General features: G+C 34.4%; 1 protein-coding gene and 1 long non-coding RNA gene across 2 annotated transcripts; both read left to right on the top strand.

The window, feature by feature from the left end:
• Positions 1–1,534: 1,534 nt before the first annotated feature.
• On the top strand, positions 1,535–11,171 carry LOC124448758 (retinol dehydrogenase 8-like). Its single transcript, XM_046999723.1, has 3 exons — positions 1,535–1,901; positions 8,148–8,421; positions 10,804–11,171. Exons 1-3 carry the CDS (start codon positions 1,643–1,645, stop codon positions 11,114–11,116), a joined length of 846 nt encoding a protein of 281 aa, XP_046855679.1. The 5' UTR covers positions 1,535–1,642; the 3' UTR covers positions 11,117–11,171.
• LOC124448759 lies at positions 3,520–6,315 on the top strand. The gene is made up of 2 exons (XR_006949240.1): positions 3,520–5,163; positions 5,318–6,315. It is a non-coding gene; the product is annotated as an uncharacterized LOC124448759 (long non-coding RNA).
• Positions 11,172–15,356: the final 4,185 nt, after the last annotated feature.

The following is a 15,356-nucleotide window of genomic DNA, read 5'->3' as shown; positions in this document are numbered from 1 at the left end:
GCAAAAATAGATGGCAAAGAACTTCTTTGTGTCTTATAAAGAATTAGTAGAAATTAATAAAAAGAATACTCAAAACACATTTAAATTGCTCATGGTCAAGCAATCTAGTCAAAGAAGCAAACTCTGCCTTCAATATTTCACCTTTCCAATTATGTTTAGTTAAACTAAATTAGTTTCTTTGTACAAAATACTATTTTAGAGAAACTTGATTATTTCGTCTTTCATGAATATTTTTTACCAAGAGATAAAAGGAACAGAATCAAGACATGATGTAAAATACAAATATTCATTAAGTTGTTTGTCATTTAATTTCTCATTGTTAGTTTGTACATAAAAATATTAAATATTGGTAGCTGTAAATTGTTCGAGCATAAGAGAAGAGTAATAGTACTTGAAGAGGTTAGCACTTTTGAAAAATTACATCTTGTTCTTGACATACATTACACAATCCCAAAAGATTACAAGTAATGCACAATAATACCTAAATTTCTTTACCTACACTACCAACTATTTTTGCCTTCGTGCAACAATAGACAGAATGTTTTTGTCAACAAAACAATGTACTTTAATTTCCAAGTTTGTAATTTCAATGGAAAGTTAATGTAGTTCTTTTCATTAGTGGATACAATCATCCAAGGTTGTGCCAAGTAGTTTACAAACAAATCAGAAATTTCCAATCAACAGCATCATAGTATTTTGATTTTTTCTTCTTTTTTGTAACTCTTTTAGTTAAAAAGTTTTCACTAGATTTGTCAGGTAATGAATACATACTTATCCACGGTATATTTTCAGTTGACTTATGTCGTAGGACTAAAGCAAACATTTCCTCGCTACTTTTGAGGACTTTAACAAAAATTTGTCCATTCGAGCAAAAAAAATACTTGCATCAAACTATTTTCAAACAGTGAAACACACAGTACCACAGCTATATATTACTTTTATCATGTTTATTGTCATTAGCTTATAGTAGTTTGGTCGCTGATTACGAAGTGATGTAAAGTTGCTAGGTGATTAGACTATGACGCTGTATTTTAGAACTTAGTCTTCATCAGCTGTGTATTGCGAGTTATGAGGAATAAAGCATTGTTATATCTCACTTCTGTGTCTTCATATAATCTCAACTTTACTGCGCGCGCTGCGCGCCCTTGCAAAATTTCGAATTGTGGCCTGATTTTGGTGCTAAATTCACATTAGTATAATAAAGAGCATACGCATACGCGTGTCAGCAATAAGGTACGCGCGTGGAATTGTCGCGAAAGAAACAAAGTTTTGCCGTGAGATATAAAAGTTTTGCCGTGAGATATAAAAGTTTTGCCGTGAGATATAAAAGTTTTGCCGTGAGATATAAAAGTTTTGCCGTGAGATATAAAGTTTTGCGTGAGAGGTAAAAGTTTTGCCGTAAAGGATGAAAGATTTGTAGTCGGTAAAATAGTTTCACTGCAAGAAGAAACTTTTGCCGTCACACGTGTGGGCCACCGTACGCATGCGCATGGCTTCGCTTACTCATGGTCAGGGAATCAAAAATAATTTCCAAATCAAACGTCATTGGTACACTGATGTAGATTGAATAGCTGTTCTCAGTCTACATTTGTATTGGCAAAAATTGGCAAAGCAACCGAGGAGAAGCTAAGTTGAGAGAAAAATGGAAGAAGAAATTGTTCTTGTCACTGGAACATCCGCTGGTCTTGGTCTTTCGACTGTTCAGGTGCTTGCAAAGCAAACAGACAAGAAATTTAAAGTGTACGCATCAATGAGAAAGACGAGCAAGAGAGACGAATTGTTAGAGAAAACTGCTGGTTGTCGCAATGTTGTTGTAATCGAAATGGATGTTTGTTCAGAAGATTCTGTGAACGCTGCTGTAAAAGAAATTCTGGAGAAGGAGGGAAGAATCGATGTTGTTGGTACGATTTCAATTAATGTCATTTTGAATTTTAATTACTTGCCGGACCATTTGTGCTATTTTGATGTTAGATTTAAGTTTACAAAGGAAATTTGTTTTTATTGCATTCATATGAGAATAATATTTTCACATGGGCGAACAGCAAGTGCAAGGTATGGCACATTTTTAGTACGGCACTGTGTTGTTGAACAAAATCAATATGTTGACGCGTATGTCAAACCCTAACATCAGCATTATCTAAATGCAAATTTGTCAACTTTCAAACCACCAAAGCGTACAGCCATTTATACAGATGACTTTACAAGTATTTAAATTTGTTCAAATGTTTATACTATTTACCACGTGCCTCACTTTGTCACCTTTTGCAGTCTTATGTCTATTAAAATACGGGAATGAAAGGTTTGATTGATCTTAGACAATGTGAATAGACGACTTATCAGCCTTGGGATGTATCTGCCTGCCCGCTAAACATAAACAAGCTACGTCATTAATGACGTCTAAGGTCACTGTCAGTGGATGAAATTACGATGAATGGCAGTAAAAACTCTGTGCCTGTCATATATCCACCGTCGTATTTTTCATAGTTTTAGCAAGATTAAGTAAATCAGTCAATTTTGGTGGAGTTAAAAGTACTGAATAATATTTTGTTTCAGCAAATGGCCTTGTTTCCTTCCCCCCGCCCTTCCGCAGCAGTCTATTAAATGATGTTTACAAAGGAAATTTGTTTGATCGCATTCATATGACAAGAATATTTCATTAAATGTAGATACGATCAAACACCGCACTGCATAAAACAATCTTTCATAAGAATATTTCACATGGGCAAAATGCAAGTGCGAGAAAGGGCGTTTTAGTGCGGCGCTGTGTTGTTGAACAAATGAAAATGACAAAATATGCCTAACCCAAACAACAGGATAATCTTTTACGTAAATGCAAATTAGTCTAACTTAAAATCAGCAAAGCGTACTACGATTAATACAGATGACTTCGGGTGTAGATGGAAAACGGACGCGGATGGCGGACGCGGACGGCGGACGTCTGTTTGTTGTGGGCGACAATTTGCCAATGATTTATTATAGGAGTTTGACAGTAATTTAAACGAGCTTTATCTTTCAGGATAAATTTTTTATGACCTCATTATTTAAAGCATGCATATTTCAATTTTCAGTCAGTCATATAGAGTGTAACACAATGAAACCTCATAGTTATGTATAAACCATCTCAACACTTTTAAAATAAAAAATTTAGCCATAGTTGTCTTTTCAGACTTCACACAATCCAAATAGTTTTGTATTTTTTTCGTGTTTTTTTTCAATGGCCTTTCACTCATGTTGGCCTTACATAGGTGAGCTTGTTCATTTTTACTTCACTTATAATGATTTCCGTCAACTTGTCATTTGCCAAAGCAGTACGTATACTGCAGTTTTCAACTTGAACTTCCTTTTGAAAGCTGATGTTTGAAGCCGTTGCAAGTTAGTTAGTGCGTCAGTTACAACTTAAAAGTATACTTTAATCACATTAATTGTACATCATGTCCAAATGTTTGTACTTGGAGATTGTAAAAATTGGCTATATGAATCGACTGACTCAAGCGAAGATGAAAATGGATGTCGCGCACAGGTACCTAAATTTAATATAGGAGCACTGATATTTAGTAAGAAAATATATTAAAAGATTTTTATTTGTATTTTTTCATTTTATGTGACTTTGTAGAACAAACCTTGCAAAGTGGAATCTATCACTTCCGCAATTTATAAGTGGTAAAGAAGTCCTCTCGCCAGAAGAGAGAGTCAAAGTTTTACTTGTACCCCATCCTCCTGAGCGAGTATTGGTCGCCGAGTATGTAAGATTGCACCCACCATTGTATCAAATAATGTTACATTCTTGATTGACGCCTCTTCCTCAAAGAAGGGGATGATTGGAAATGTGACGATATGGGAGCTTGGGAATACAATGGGGTGAAAAAGACTCTATTTTGTATTTCTGAGGGGAGGATAAGCGAAGTAAGTCAATGTAAAACCAAAAAAAAATGAAGGTTTCTATACATTAGTGAGAATGTATTCTAAAAGCAAGACATCTCCTGACATCAAGAAGTACGAGGCATATCTAGAAGGTACAGGCATTTGTAAACGTTTTGGACCCAATTATTAAATGAGTTTACAAGATCCATATTTTACTGGCATTGATTTTTGACCATGACCAATTTTAATTCTTGATTGAGGACAGAACTTAGATTGTAATTTTTTATTTATTTTGCTTGTAAATGCTCACTTTCTTTGTTGCGACACACATGTAGAAAACTAAGCATTATTAATGGTTCAGTATATCTTCGATGGGAAAGAACACGAAATTACGCCCAGTCCTCATAGTAACTCGCGGCAGAAACAATCAGGTGGATATATTTGGACAAAAACAAGCATATAAAAAAGAGTAAAAGAAGTTGCTGAAACATCTGGACCTAGAGGAACCTTTCATCGTGTGAGCGAAGAAAGTGGTGGTTTCTTAGGTGCCAGTGCAGCAAGTGACCTTCCCAGAAACAGAACGCAAGCCAAAAATTGCCGAGCCAAAACAAAGCAAATCACGAGTATTAAAAAAGTTGACTCTCTTGCTGTTCTTCTCCAGGAGTGCAAGAGGCAGCAATTAAGCAAAAGAAAAGATCCTTTTATTCGTGACGTATCAGCTGCTCCTGAACTCAGATGTGTTACGACGCATCGCAATTTGAAAGTTGTAACAAGAAGAGAAGGTCATTATCCTTTAATAATAGGGCCTCTTCTAATTAGCCAAACCAAAACAGCCGAATCGTATGATTACTTCTTTGGTAAATTGACTTCCCTTAATAAAAACATAAAAAACATTCTCGCCATTGTGACAGATGGGAAAGAGACTTTGATCAGTGCCATGAAGAACAGTAAGTGCTATGCATTTCATTTACGATGCTTTGGGCACCGTAAATGGCTAAACCTAAAACTTTAAATTACAGTTGAGAAAATCAAATGTGTCAGACACAGCACAAAATACTTTTCTTGATGACATATTTGGAAAAAGATCAGGGGAAATTTATGAGAAGGGTATGTTTGCAAAAACATATTAGTAAAGTGCCACGTGTTATTACATTGCACATTTTAAAATTTCTTTTAGTCTTACTATACTCCCTCAATGAAAGTGAATTTCTCTCCAATCTCAATGCGCTGAAAGAGATATGGGTTGAAAGAGAACGTTGTTTTTCAGTGCAAATCAAGAGCCATCTTTCTTCAAATTTATAAGTGAGAAAGTATTTATATCCTAAAAAATAGAATTTTGTACAATTTATTGCATGAGTTTCTTTTTCAAGAAACCATTGTGTTTATAGTGACTGAACAGTTTATTCTTCTTAAATTTACATTTCAACTAAATGTATCTAAATAAATTTTCTAATAGACGCAGAAAGTATGCTGACTGAAGTTCGAAGGAATTGTGGAATGGGAGATCCACCCACACCATTCTACACAAATGTACCCGAATCTGCCATAAGAGCAGTGAACTTTCAAGAAAATGACATGTCAACATTTGCGATAAAAATGCGACAACTGATCAAGCAACAACGTGAAGATGTAAGAGGTGCTTTACTTAATAGCGGTCCCTACAGGCTAATCGAGAAGCATTTTCATCTTCAACTCACAAAACAACAATGGTTTGCTAATAGCGCTGCCCAACGTAAGACTCACGAAAGAAAACTGGACCAGACCTTTTGCGTAGAGGATAAGCAAACTAAGATGACGAATCTTTTTCTCTATCCTTATCACTAACACCCGAGGACGCTAACCTATCGAGTGTACCAGTCCAAACTGTGGAAAGAGTTTTCAGAAAAGCTCAGAAAGTGTTAATGTAGGATGGAGCTATAGTTTCAGCCACAGGAGGAAACAGTAAATCTTTTCTCGTTTTAAGCGAAACATCCCAAAGACCTCACTATGTATTCATTGAAAATAGTGGGAAAATTATTTGCGAAATATGTCTTAGATGCGTCGCTGCACACTTTGCAAGAATGCTGCTGCTATAGCAGAAAAAAACAAAAAGCTTAAAAGAATATGTTGAATGGCTAGAACGTAAACAAAATCCCACTAACCTTACAACTCTTGTCAACTTTGACTCCAGTAAAAGTGTTGGAAAAAAGGGAAATAAGCCAGCAACCAAGCGAAGAAAGGGATATAGAAAAAAGAAAGACGATGATGTGATAATGATTGTCGATCGAATAAGTCAAAGTAATTTGCAATCACAGCAACATCAGGTTCTTATTTATTATTTTGCTGATCTCTGATGTTTTTAAGTTTGACTTAAATGCAGTGCAAGCAAAAAGGTCACCTCAAAATTAAGTTTCAAGTAAATATTGTTGAAAAATATGAACGTATAACATTAAATATACAATTCCAAACGCTTCACATAGTTGGGTGCATTGCCTATTCATTTCTGCATAATTAAGTCTTTCAAAATTTAGTCGTAAATATCATCGTACAATCATTAAAATCAGAGCTGCACGGATCTTCCACTGTTTGCCTATACCTATAACAGACTTCTCCTACAGACTTTCATTTACTTGAAGTACTGATAGTTGATTATAGGGAAAAAATCATTTATTGAATTGCAATCATTTAACTTTCAGCGTTTACAACTGCAGTAGACAATCGCTGGCTCCATATACATGATTTTCAGTGTAACTTTTAGTCAGCGTGACAAGTACGAGACAAAATCACGACGTAAAACAAAAATCAGAAAATCAAGATTTCACATTAGACACACGTGTGTAGTGTGCGGAAAAAATCGCGCCAAATTTGTTATTAGAACATGTATGGCGTACATACAATGGCAATATGGCGATGTCTAAAATAAATAGCTTTTCCAATATTCTGAGACGGAAGCAAAAAAAGAGCAGAAAGGATATTAGTTGTGAGTTCAACAAGTACAACTACAAAAGTCAAATTGCCACGCCCCTACCAAGGCATTTTTTGTTATTCCGCTCCCCTCCCCCCCTCCCAATGCCAAACATCTTCCGACGCGCCACTGTTTCATACTTCTCTTTGACGAAGTCCTATAAAATGTTTGCTAAATCATAAATACTTTACAACGTGTTGGCGTCCTAGACCCCAAAAAACTGAACTCGCACAAATAATTACGTATGAAAATGAAATCTGCATAAGTTGTCCATGTTCTTTGCAACTTATGGAAAATATGAATCACTTTTGCGGCTATTATAACTCAGTTAATGTTGTTTTGCCCATACTAAGGTCTTGCGTGATAAAATTTGAGATAAAAAATCAGTGTATGACCGTAATTTTAAGTTTAAACTTGTTTTTCATTAACTAGTACTTTATAAGCTCTAATAAATCCCAGAGGCCCAGAACTGTCAAGTTCATTGAACAAGTTTGAATCTAGTTTCGTTATTTTGCATAACTTTAGCGAATACATATAATTATTTATGTGGGCTCCGCTATTTTGGGACATTGTATTTACTCTTTTCAATAAGATATAGAGTCTATTGAAATCATTATCAGTTCTGCAGGGTGTATAAAAAACGTAAACAGTCAGTTGTTTTCAATTCTCGCGCTTTGATGAAGTTAGCAACGAAAAACTTTGCAAAATTTGTCAGAGCGCAAGAATTGAAAAAAATTGGGGGGAATAAATAAGTGGACATCTGATGGTTCATAGTACATTAAATTACATAGTTCATACATAGTGACAGTAAATACTTTTCATGCAGTTTGCGCACAAAATCAACGTAGCTAAAAAATCAATGGAAAACATGGGGTTAAAATATGACACATCTTGCTCAAACTTTAAAAGTTTCAGTAGGTTTTGCTAATGAGCACGCGAATGCTCTGCTGCCAAATGACAAATCGATTTGTCATGTGTTGAAAAAAATGATAAAGCACACTCCAAAAAATATCATCTTGTAAACTCAAGAACTGAGTTATGTTTTTTGTGTTTATTTTATCGTTTATTTCATACAATCGAGCCTTAGTTGTTTTAGAGTCAGATGAGTGGGTGAGGCATGTAGTAGTAAAAATTGAACTATGGTCTGTAAGAAAGTGATTTTACAAGAGATCGAAGTCTAAAAACTAAGAAATATAGACATTACATAATCAAACTCATGTCCCTGACATTTTTTCTTCAAATTTCAAAGTTCCTGTATAATGCCATTGAATGCTTTTGTTAAATTTGTTGACAGTATTGTCAAATTAAATGATATATTATCATCATAATACTCCATATTTAGTGAACAACGCTGGTATTGGTTGGTCTGGTATACTCGAAGTGCAGCCTTGGGAAAGTATCACAAGCATCTATGATACGAACGTCTATGGCGTACTGCGCGTCATCCGTGCTGTTGTCCCGTCTATGAAGAAAAACAAAAAAGGGCGCATCATTAACATCAGCTCAGTTGCTGGATTACATAACAATCCGTTCATGACTGTGTATGGCTCAGCAAACTGTGCTGTAGAAGGAATTACGGATTCTTTGGCGCCTGAGCTTGCATCGTTTAATGTTCAGTAAGTAACTATCAGTAGAGAGCTACATGTTTTGTACAAAAAAAACGTTATTAAAATGACATTCACGTTTCATACCCTCTCAGATATGGCACAAATGCTACAATGAAAAAGTGTCTGTCCGTGTGTTTGTGTGTGCACAGGAAGTGATATCATATATCTGAATATGTGAAATTTTAATATTTTTAGTGACGATAGTCAAAACTTAGCAGCTGAAGATATAATTTAATAAATGCTTTACTGGTGACGTCAAATATATCTCGTTTTGGCGAAAAATACAAGGAGCTTGATACACTGTGCAGTGTAGACAAATAAGATATAATATTTATTTAAGAAAATCATTTCCATTTAAAATGGCGAGAACTTATCGTTCTAACGTTGAAATTTATAAGATTTTATGAGGACATTGCTACTAAATTGTTTTTTTGCAAGCTTCCTCTGCACAATACAAGCACCTGAAAAAAGGAACTCATAACATGCACTGAGAGTACGGAGAGCAATAAAAAAACGAAAGACAATTACTGGGCATTTTTTTAAGCATTGAGCACCGAGAATGTTTTGTACCAAACACGGTCGTGAAAAGACTTGGTGGCATATTTAAACAACACATTGTTATAAAATCCAATCCGTAAAATACTGAAATGCGATATCTGACAATTGCAAAATCTTTTAAGTTGAATGCTGTGTTTGTTGAAGCTGAAAAATATCTTTGACGAGTTGACAAAAGTTTGTTCAATCTACGTATAAAACGCATGGATATGCTCTTCATCATCTTTATGGGCTATATTCATAGATCCATATGTTATAATCCGTAAACACAATACATTTCAAATGAAATTAATAAAGTAAAACATGCATTTATGAATAATACCCTCCCCAATTATCATTGTTCCGCCGTCCTTGAACCAGGTTGTCCCTTGCGTCATATGAAATAATTTATTTAAGGAACATTTTAGTCATATTTTACATGGGATAAGTCATATCATGTTGGAACGCACAAAATCCGATATATTTTATATGCTTTCATTTCTAAAGATTATGCACACACCAAGGTATGATGACCCTTCGTTATTAAATATTGCATTGTGTCTTTAAGTAACTATATAACTTATAAGAGAGCGGGTACTTTTGTTAGTCCACCGATTATATTTTTAACACACGATTGCAGTTTACACCGAAAAAAATAATTGCGAACAATGTAGATGTTCAACAAGTAAGTTCCCTGAGGTGCACTGGCTTAAAAATATAGCCCCATTCGAAAATAGCTAATTACTCGTTGCTTACGGTCCAGTGAAAAGTCCAGAATCCAATGTATGATGGATCTTGACTTTTATAATCGACTTTGAGAATGTATAGTGCCTTAGTTTAATTAAATTACCTCGAAAGTGTATACGTTTGATAGGAATACTGCACTAAAATGCATTGAAAAACATGAACTTCAGAAGGAAATAGTAAGCGAGATCACTTTATTAAAACCATTGAGTTTACATGGTTTAAAATTGGCTCTTTTTTATCTTTTCCGAAGTATACGTTAACCATACTCAGAAATGTAAACAAATTACATATATATGTTTCATGTAAGCGTTTTATTCAATTTTGTAACATACAATAAAACATTTTAAATTATCATTGCCACATAGCAAGTACAATGTACTTAAAACTCTATTATTTAAACGTTATTTTATTTCGCTAATGTACTAATATCTCTTTATAAAAGCTCACTGTGCACTGTTGTTTGTAAAAACAGCCTACAGTTGCATTTATTTATAAGTTTGCCGTATGACACAAGTAAACTTTTGCACAACAGATATAACTAGAACCTATTAAAGTAGGGTAATAATGCTAACCCTAACTGTAACATTAAATTTCACACACCACTAGGCAGACGTTTTGGAGCGGTGATCAATGTCGCGGTGTAGCCCTGTGAGGGAAGCTAGCCTATTTTTGTCTTACATTTTTTCTAATTATAGATCAAGCTCAACATGGGAACTGCTTATCGTTCTAAGATGTAATTGTTTTATGCGTTTATACATATATGTAGCACAAAATCTTTTTGCTATCTTGTCTATCTCAAAAATATAACACATACTTCTTTAAGACCCATCTACAGCAAAGTAACTTACAACGTTGTATCCAAGCGATGTTGCAACACCTCGCCTGTGTCTTTTAACAATGTTATGTCTTTGTTTTCTTTTATGACAGAACATTTGTCAAAAACTCTAGATTGAAAATTTGTAAATTGGAAATCACGTCAATGCTAGTGTCGCAAATAACTTATGACGTCACTGCACGTCCGTCAAAAGAAACCGGAAGAAATTTCAGCGAAGCAAAATTTTTTGCACAATCAATGCACAAAATATGCATTTCATTCTTTTTTCTTTGCAGTATTGCAACCATTCAACCAGGCGTTATAAAAACACGAGCGCTATCTCAATTCGCCTTCAACAGTGGGCAACTAGCAGATGATGACCCTTCGAAATTGCTTGGAGAAAAATATCTTAAAGCCCGTGGTGCCCTAATATTAAATCAAGCTCAAACTCCTGAAGAAGTGGCAGAATACATCCTAAAAGCGATTACAGACGAAAATCCACAGCCGCATTATATGACTTCTGAAGCGTTTGAAGAGTTTGTCAAATCAAAGTATCGTGATCTAACTGGTAGAATTCCTTTTGAAATGAGCAAAACATTTTTGCAATAATTTTTGTTATGATGTAATCACTGCTAAATAAATCTCACAATATAACCTTGCATAATCATTGCCTCTTATGTTTATATGAAAGAAACAGTTTGGGATTAAGCAGTGAATATTTTTTTAAAAGAAAAGGATGATGGTGAATGATATAAGAATGAGTTAAGTTTTAAAATTATTGAGAATTTATTAAGAATTTTTGTGAGGAAATTATAAAAATTATGATAAGATAGAAGCATATCGAAAAATTAGAACCAAGTGGAGGCGCAAATGGTCGCGTTGTCTTGTGTAGCTCTTCCTTACAAATTTTCTAAAATTTCTAGAAATATCGATATGTGCATGTATTTGTCAGCAGTCGAAACAAATAACTAGTTTCATTAATTTTACTCCTAGAAACTTGGAGAAATATAACCTTGCAAAATCTGTTAGGTGTGGGTAGATGTTAGGGTGCATGAGGAGAGTCCAAAACGTTTTACAGTTGAATTTTTGTTAAAGGAAAACACCTACGTTACATTGCTTTTCATAAGATATCACGAAGTCTTGTACCACAAATGTCTTGGGCATGTCTTTTCATGCTTTCACTGGCTGCAATACGATTTCATGTTTTGCAGGTAAGAGCAAAGACTTCTTTTGAAATGTGAAAAGTTTTCCGGAAGTTACTAGTGCATTACAAATTTTAAGTCAAATTACTGATGAGTCCAAGAGGTTACTAGAAATGTACATGGTTGTTGTGTACGATAGAATATGCGAATGTTGTGGTGTTAACGAAGTGAGAAAGCTTCTATTCTCCAAGAAGGGAAAATCAATTGTGTCAATAATCCTTACGAAATCAGCCTTGATTGAGCACGCATATAGGGTAACCTACCAAGCAGGTCACTGTTGTGGTCAAGCTTTGATCTTAGCCGCAAAGCGCCTTGTTCATGCTTATGTACTTCGTGATTGCGAGACATTCCTTCAAGAGGTTTTGCTATAATTAGTTTGGAAATGGTTTAAAAGGTGCCCCTGTCACTCCACTAACTTAATTAAAGACCTGGGACATTTTGTTGCGTTTTTAAATCATGGTTCGTGCATGAAGGTGAAACATAAAATTTGTTATGGACTTTGTACTAGTTAGACACAATCGACCACTGCTCTTAAGAACAAAAATTACTGGATTTTAGAACCAAATCAAGATGTTGAGCTGATAGAACTACATAATAATACAAAATATATTAAAATTAAAAGGGAAATACTTCCATTATGGGATTATGGTAATTCCCAGGTAAGGATAATTCAAGCCATTCACTTAACTACGGTGTTTATAATGTCATCAAGAGTATTTCAAACAAAATTGTAAAAACAAATCTTGCTTTACTAATTTCTAATAGTCAAAGCCTTATCAAAGAAACGATGGAAAGAAAAAAATACTTTTTCACTATAAATGTCCATGTTTCCTATATTTCTTTTTCATTTCTTTTAAGAGACTTTCTTTTAACAGTCTTGTAGGCAAAAAATTCGAAATTTGTAATCTTTATTTTGTGAGCTGTAGTTTCAAATTTCGATGATTGAACAACTGTTGCAAGTTCAAGTTCTGCGTAACTTAAAGTTTTGACGTTGTAACTCAAAATATGGGACGATACACCAGTGTTCAAACATTTCATATGAAGTTATTATGAGTATATTGAACAAAAGCATATAAAAAAATCGTGCAAATGGACATTTATAGAGAAAAAATAATTTTTTATTTGAGTTAATTCTTTGATAATGCTGGCATTTCTAATAGTCTAAGCCTTATCAAAGAAACAATGAAAAGAAAAAAATTTTTTTTTTCTAAAATTTTCTATATTTCCTATGTTTCTTTTTTTATTTCTCGCATGATCAGAAGAGGCTTTTCTTTTAACATTATGTCTTGTTGTTATTTCTGTAGCAATAAATTTTATTTCGATTATTGAAAAACTGTTGCAAGTTTAAGCTGTTTCGCTAAAGTTGTCAAGTTACGACTCGTCATTTTGTGGCAAAACATATCATGATATACATTAAACGAATGGAAGATACATAGTTATTGATTAGAAACTTAGCAAGCGTGCCTGAATGAATGTATTAATCAGGGGTCGCAATTTGAAATAATCTTAGGTAATTGTTAATTTCAAATAGAACACCTCCCTGTGGCGTCCTAGTTACGGCCACAAAACTATAAATTTCGCATTCCAAAGTGCAAGTTTAACAGCTCAAAGTAATAACTTTCGAATGACAAACAGGCATTCTACTTATAACTTTGTAAAATGATGATTAGAATGCACGGTAAGTGATAGCATGATCGTGCAAATGGTTGTAAAAGAAATCCTTAAAATGATAAAAGGGAATATAAGGTTATTTTTACTGAATTATGGGATAGAACAGACTCAGATCACTTCCTCTATTCTTTGCCCTTGTGGTCATTCATTAAAACACAGTATAGGGAATGTACAGTAGGTTCTCTTCGTGTACAACTGGCTGTTGTATAATTAATTAGATTAATGGCATTGCGATTTTTAATTTTTTCCAGTTTTTCGACATGCAAGCGACTCCTAGGATACACGGCAATTCTCAAAACAATCCATTTTTCAAATTTACTTAAATGGTGGCTCTGCGCTTGCCCCAGACCCGTTGTCCCAACTCTCCCAATAGAGGTCTCTGAGAGCTCTGGAGTTTACTGGTAGCGAGTGGCGTGGCGGTCACTGTTTTCAATTTGTCAACTTCATTTGCATTGTACGAGTCGACTCCCTTACAATGTATGAGTCACTTACTCACTATTGTGAATAAGTCGTTTATAAGGTGCCGGTAATTGCTGTGATCTGTTCAAGGGGGTTTGTTCCAAGATAGTATACCAACTTTCTAATGTAAGCCGTTGTCTATAGTCAGTACTGTAAGTAATGCATTTTTCCGAGTCCCAGTCAATGTTGTGCTTTGTGATTCGGTGATGTTCGGCAATGTGATTAGTTTTGTCTTGTTTCTTAGTAGCTCGTTTGTGTTCAGTAAGTCTTATGTTTAAGTTCCTGCCAGTTTCCCCGATATAGGAGGCGTGGCAGTCGGAGCAGTTTATTTTGTAAACTGCACCTTGTCGTTCGTTGGGTTGTTCTTTGTCCTTTATGTTTGTTAATACTTGTCGTAACGTTGTGATTGGTTTATGCGCGACACGTATGTTGTATGGTCGTAAGATACGCGAGATAGTCTCAGACGTACCTTTGATGTAAGGTATCGTTGCTGTTGTCACTGAGTTGTTCGTTTCGTTGGGTTCGTTGGGTTTGTAAGTGTTGCGTTTGATAAAGTCATAGTTATAGTTGTTTTTGTCAAAAACACGTTTGAGATAGTTGTTTTCGTTGTGTAGAGCGTACCGTGAATCACATATGATTTGTGCACATCTTGTTAATGTTCTGATTGTGGTGGCTTTGTGTGATGTAGGGTTGTAAGATGATTGGTCTAGTAGTCGGTCAGTATGTGTTGACTATACCAACCTGGACGATCTACATTTACAAACATGTAACGATACTCCCGGATTCAAACCATTTACTTCATGACAAGTATTGCTAATATAACCTGCTCTACATTAATGCCAAAAAGCAACCCTGGTGGTTTGAACCAGGGTTTTAAAATGATTATAAAGCAAGCAAAGCTATATCATGTATCAAAATTTTATAGTATATCATATTGATTGTAAAATTAGTTTTTTTCTTGTAATACAGATGACGATAAATGTATATGTAATATATTATATTTTAGGATTAGTGTTTAAAATGTTTGGTCATATTTGTGAATATATATGATGATTCTATAATATTAGACTAATAATCTTTTTCATACTTGTATTACATTACAATTTTTGTCTAAGTGTTTCAAAAGTTATGAATATGGAGTGTCATTTGTGTTTTTGTCTTTTTTTTAAGTGGGTATTGACCCTTTTTTAATATTGTCTCTTTAATGGTGCAATTAATAATAATACAATAATATGGCTTAACATTTTTTTAAAATATTTTTTTTGCTAACTTTTTGAAATAATTTGCTAAGTGTTTTTCTTTTTGTTTACGCTCTGAACTTTCAAAAAGGACTGGGGCGAGCAAATCTTGCTCGGAAATACAAAAATTTTCAAAGAACATCGTTTTTTGCCCTGACAGCTTTATTTTCAAAGATCCAAACAATATTATAAGGATGGAAAAGTGTATTTTACATCCTTTTATTTAAAAAAAAACGAGGGGTGTCAGTTTTGTTTTCAAGTTATAAGGCATGTTTTCAC

This window comes from Xenia sp. Carnegie-2017, unplaced genomic scaffold, assembly GCF_021976095.1.
Source record: "Xenia sp. Carnegie-2017 unplaced genomic scaffold, XeniaSp_v1 HiC_scaffold_23, whole genome shotgun sequence".
NCBI classification, from domain to species: domain Eukaryota; kingdom Metazoa; phylum Cnidaria; class Anthozoa; order Malacalcyonacea; family Xeniidae; genus Xenia; species Xenia sp. Carnegie-2017.
This window is presented reverse-complemented; position numbering and strand designations above follow the sequence as displayed.

Excerpts from the sequence above, each read along its gene's own strand:
- LOC124448758 (XM_046999723.1), top strand. The coding sequence starts at position 1,643 with ATGGAAGAAGAAATTGTTCTTGTCACTGGAACATCCGCTGGTCTTGGT. Across the intron at positions 1,902-8,147 it reads GGGAAGAATCGATGTTGTTG|TGAACAACGCTGGTATTGGT; the intron begins GTACGATTTCAA and ends CTCCATATTTAG. Across the intron at positions 8,422-10,803 it reads CTTGCATCGTTTAATGTTCA|TATTGCAACCATTCAACCAG; the intron begins GTAAGTAACTAT and ends TTTTCTTTGCAG.